The sequence below is a fragment of the Cupressus sempervirens genome, chromosome 9, assembly GCF_028749045.1.
Source record: "Cupressus sempervirens isolate cs-2001-9-10 chromosome 9, ASM2874904v1, whole genome shotgun sequence".
Taxonomy (NCBI): Eukaryota; Viridiplantae; Streptophyta; class Pinopsida; order Cupressales; family Cupressaceae; genus Cupressus; species Cupressus sempervirens.
Genome location: NC_143126.1, coordinates 281,096,161 through 281,098,665, shown reverse-complemented (window position 1 = coordinate 281,098,665; position 2,505 = coordinate 281,096,161). Strand labels below are relative to the sequence as shown.

The 2,505-nt window shown below is 40.6% G+C and overlaps 1 protein-coding gene across 1 annotated transcript; it reads right to left on the bottom strand.

The window, feature by feature from the left end:
• Positions 1-420: 420 nt before the first annotated feature.
• LOC149538534 (uncharacterized) lies at positions 421-1,602 on the bottom strand. The gene is made up of 3 exons (XM_089802476.1): positions 1,156-1,602; positions 637-960; positions 421-480 (listed from the first exon to the last, which is right to left on the bottom strand). Exons 1-3 carry the CDS (start codon positions 1,600-1,602, stop codon positions 421-423), a joined length of 831 nt encoding a protein of 276 aa, XP_089658602.1.
• Between the last annotated feature and the right edge of the window lie 903 nt (positions 1,603-2,505).

The window sequence follows — 2,505 nt, the reverse complement described above, 5'->3', positions numbered from 1 at the left end:
TGAACCATAGATTGAATTAGTTGGACCCATCCTGCAAAGGAAAGCCAGCGGTGATTCGAATGAGTAACTTTAGCTCAGAACTTATCAAGAATAACCTGCCATGATTCCTTAGAATGCCTACCACCAGAGATAGGAATGTCGAGGTAGAACATCAGAAGACTTCTAATTTGGAATCTGAGAATATGAGCGATTCTCCTCTGAATAGAAGGTGGAGTATTAAAGAAATAAATGGAAGATTTGTCCTCATTAATCATTTGATTTGAAGCAACAAGATAAACATCCAACACTCTGCGTATATTAGAAGCCTCCCGAATGGTAGCCATACCCATCAAGGCTGTATCATCCACAAACTATAGGTGAGATTGCACAAGGAGACCTCCACCCCATTTCCATCCTTGAATAAAGCCCCCTTCCACATTATTATTTATCAATCGGCCCAGACCTTCTGCCAAAAGAAGAAACAAATAAGGAGATAGGGGCCTGCCGTAAACCCCGAGAAGCGCCAAAGAGATTAGAGTGTTCCCCATTAATAAAGATTGAGAAAGAATTCGAATTCACACAACTCAAAACCCACCAAATCCATTCCTCCTCAAAACCAAAGGCACCCAGAATCCTTTGGAGAAAGGACCAACAAACTCTGTCATATGCCTTAGCCATGTCCAACTTAATGAACATAGCCTTGTCTTTAGAATTGGCCATAGAGTGAATAGTCTCAATTGCCACAACCACCCCATCTAGTATCTGGTGCCCCATCACAAAGCCACTCTGTTCTTTAGAAATTAACTTGGGAAGCCACTTTTTTAACCTGTTAGCTATCAGCTTAGATATAATTTTATAAACAACATTGCATAGAGAGATAGGGCGAAATTGACTAATCCGATCAGCCCCTTCCTCCTTGGGGATGAGAGCAAGGAAAGTAGAATTCAGAGCTCGGAGCATTTTCTTGTTTCTATGGGATTCCTAAACAACTGCAAGTAAATCTATCTTGATAATATCCCAAAATTCCTGGAAGAACTCAATCAAAAAGCCGTTCAAACTTGGAGCTTTTCCTTTCTTCATTTGGAAAACAGTCCCCTCTAATTCCTCCAAAGACATGGCACTCATAAGATGCTCTTTCATTTCCAAAGAGACTAAAGAAGGAATACAAGAAAGGACCTGGGCCTCTTCAACTGAGTCCCCTTGTGAAACCTCCCTAAATAAAGACTCAAAATACTGTACAACTTCACTGAAAATATCCTGAGAAGAATAGAGCGTCTCTCCCCTAGCATTCACCAAGGTTGATATGGAGTTACCATGTTGTTTGGCCTTAACTGAATTGAAGAAGAAAGTAGTATTCTTATCACCTTCTTGAAGCCATACAATATGAGCTTTTTGTTTCCAGTAGATTTCCTCTCTCAGTTCCCACTCCTCCAAAGTTTTCAGAGCCCTAGCTTCCTCCTGCAACAAATAATCTAACACTCCCTCTTCCCTTAACAACCTGGTAATATCATTCAACTTAGCCTGGGCTGCATATTTCTCTTGGAAAATATTACCAAAGTAATACCTATTCCATCTTTTAAGCTGAAATTTAACATATTGTAGGAGTTTAGCAAAGATATACATTGCTGTGCCAAAGGCAGGTCTACCATCCTCCACCACTTAGCAACATAGCCATATAGGTCAGGGTCCCTTAACCACATAAGCTGGAATTGAAAAGGTGGCTTCTGAGGCAATTGGTTGGAGGAAATAACTAACTTAATGGGCCAGTGATCCGACCCTCTCCAATCTAAAATCTCAGACTTGGATGACCATAATCCACCCACCCAAAAACAAGACACCATGAAGCGATCTAGTCTTTCCACAATGCAATTATCTCCTATTCTTCTATTATTCTAGGTGAACTAGCCATTACTAGGCTTGATATCAACAAGATTGAGTGCCAAAATGTTATCCCAAAGAAGCACAGGGGAGGGCTCAAGTCTTGTGATACCCCCCGGTTTTTCAAAGAGATCTAGAATAGCATTAAAATCTCCAGCAATAATCCATGGCAGATAAGGAAATAACCCACGAACAAAATGAATATTATTCCATGTAAGGATCTTACCTTGGAGCTAAATAGGGGCATAGACATTGGAGAGAAGAACAGACTCTCCTGATTCGTAGCATAGAGAGACCAAGGAAATAGAAGATCTAAAGGATATCCACCACATAAGCTGGATCTTTCAAGGGTTCCAGAGGCAAGCTACCCCCCCTGAAGATCCCTACGCTCCAATGCACTGACATTGACCATTCTTCCACAATTTAGGAGCTATACTCATCATACTCTCAACAGAAACTTTGGTCTCCTAAAGAAAAAGAACATCAGGAGAATGAATTCTAACCAAATCTCAAACAACTTTTTGTCTAGGACTGTTGTTCAAGCCCCTTGCATTCCATGAAATAATGATCATTTTTGGGAAGCTGGGAAATGAGAATCCAAGGTTTTGACAGCTCTTGACTCCACTAGATTCTCACCAATCATCTTAA

Coding starts and splice junctions, on each gene's coding strand:
- LOC149538534 (XM_089802476.1), bottom strand. CDS start 1,602: ATGTATATCTTTGCTAAACTCCTACAATATGTTAAATTTCAGCTTAAA. Junction 961..1,155: donor ACTCAGTTGAAGAGGCCCAG/GTCCTTTCTTGT, acceptor GCAGTTGTTTAG/GAATCCCATAGAAACAAGAA. Junction 481..636: donor TGGCTAAGGCATATGACAGA/GTTTGTTGGTCC, acceptor GGTTTACGGCAG/GCCCCTATCTCCTTATTTGT.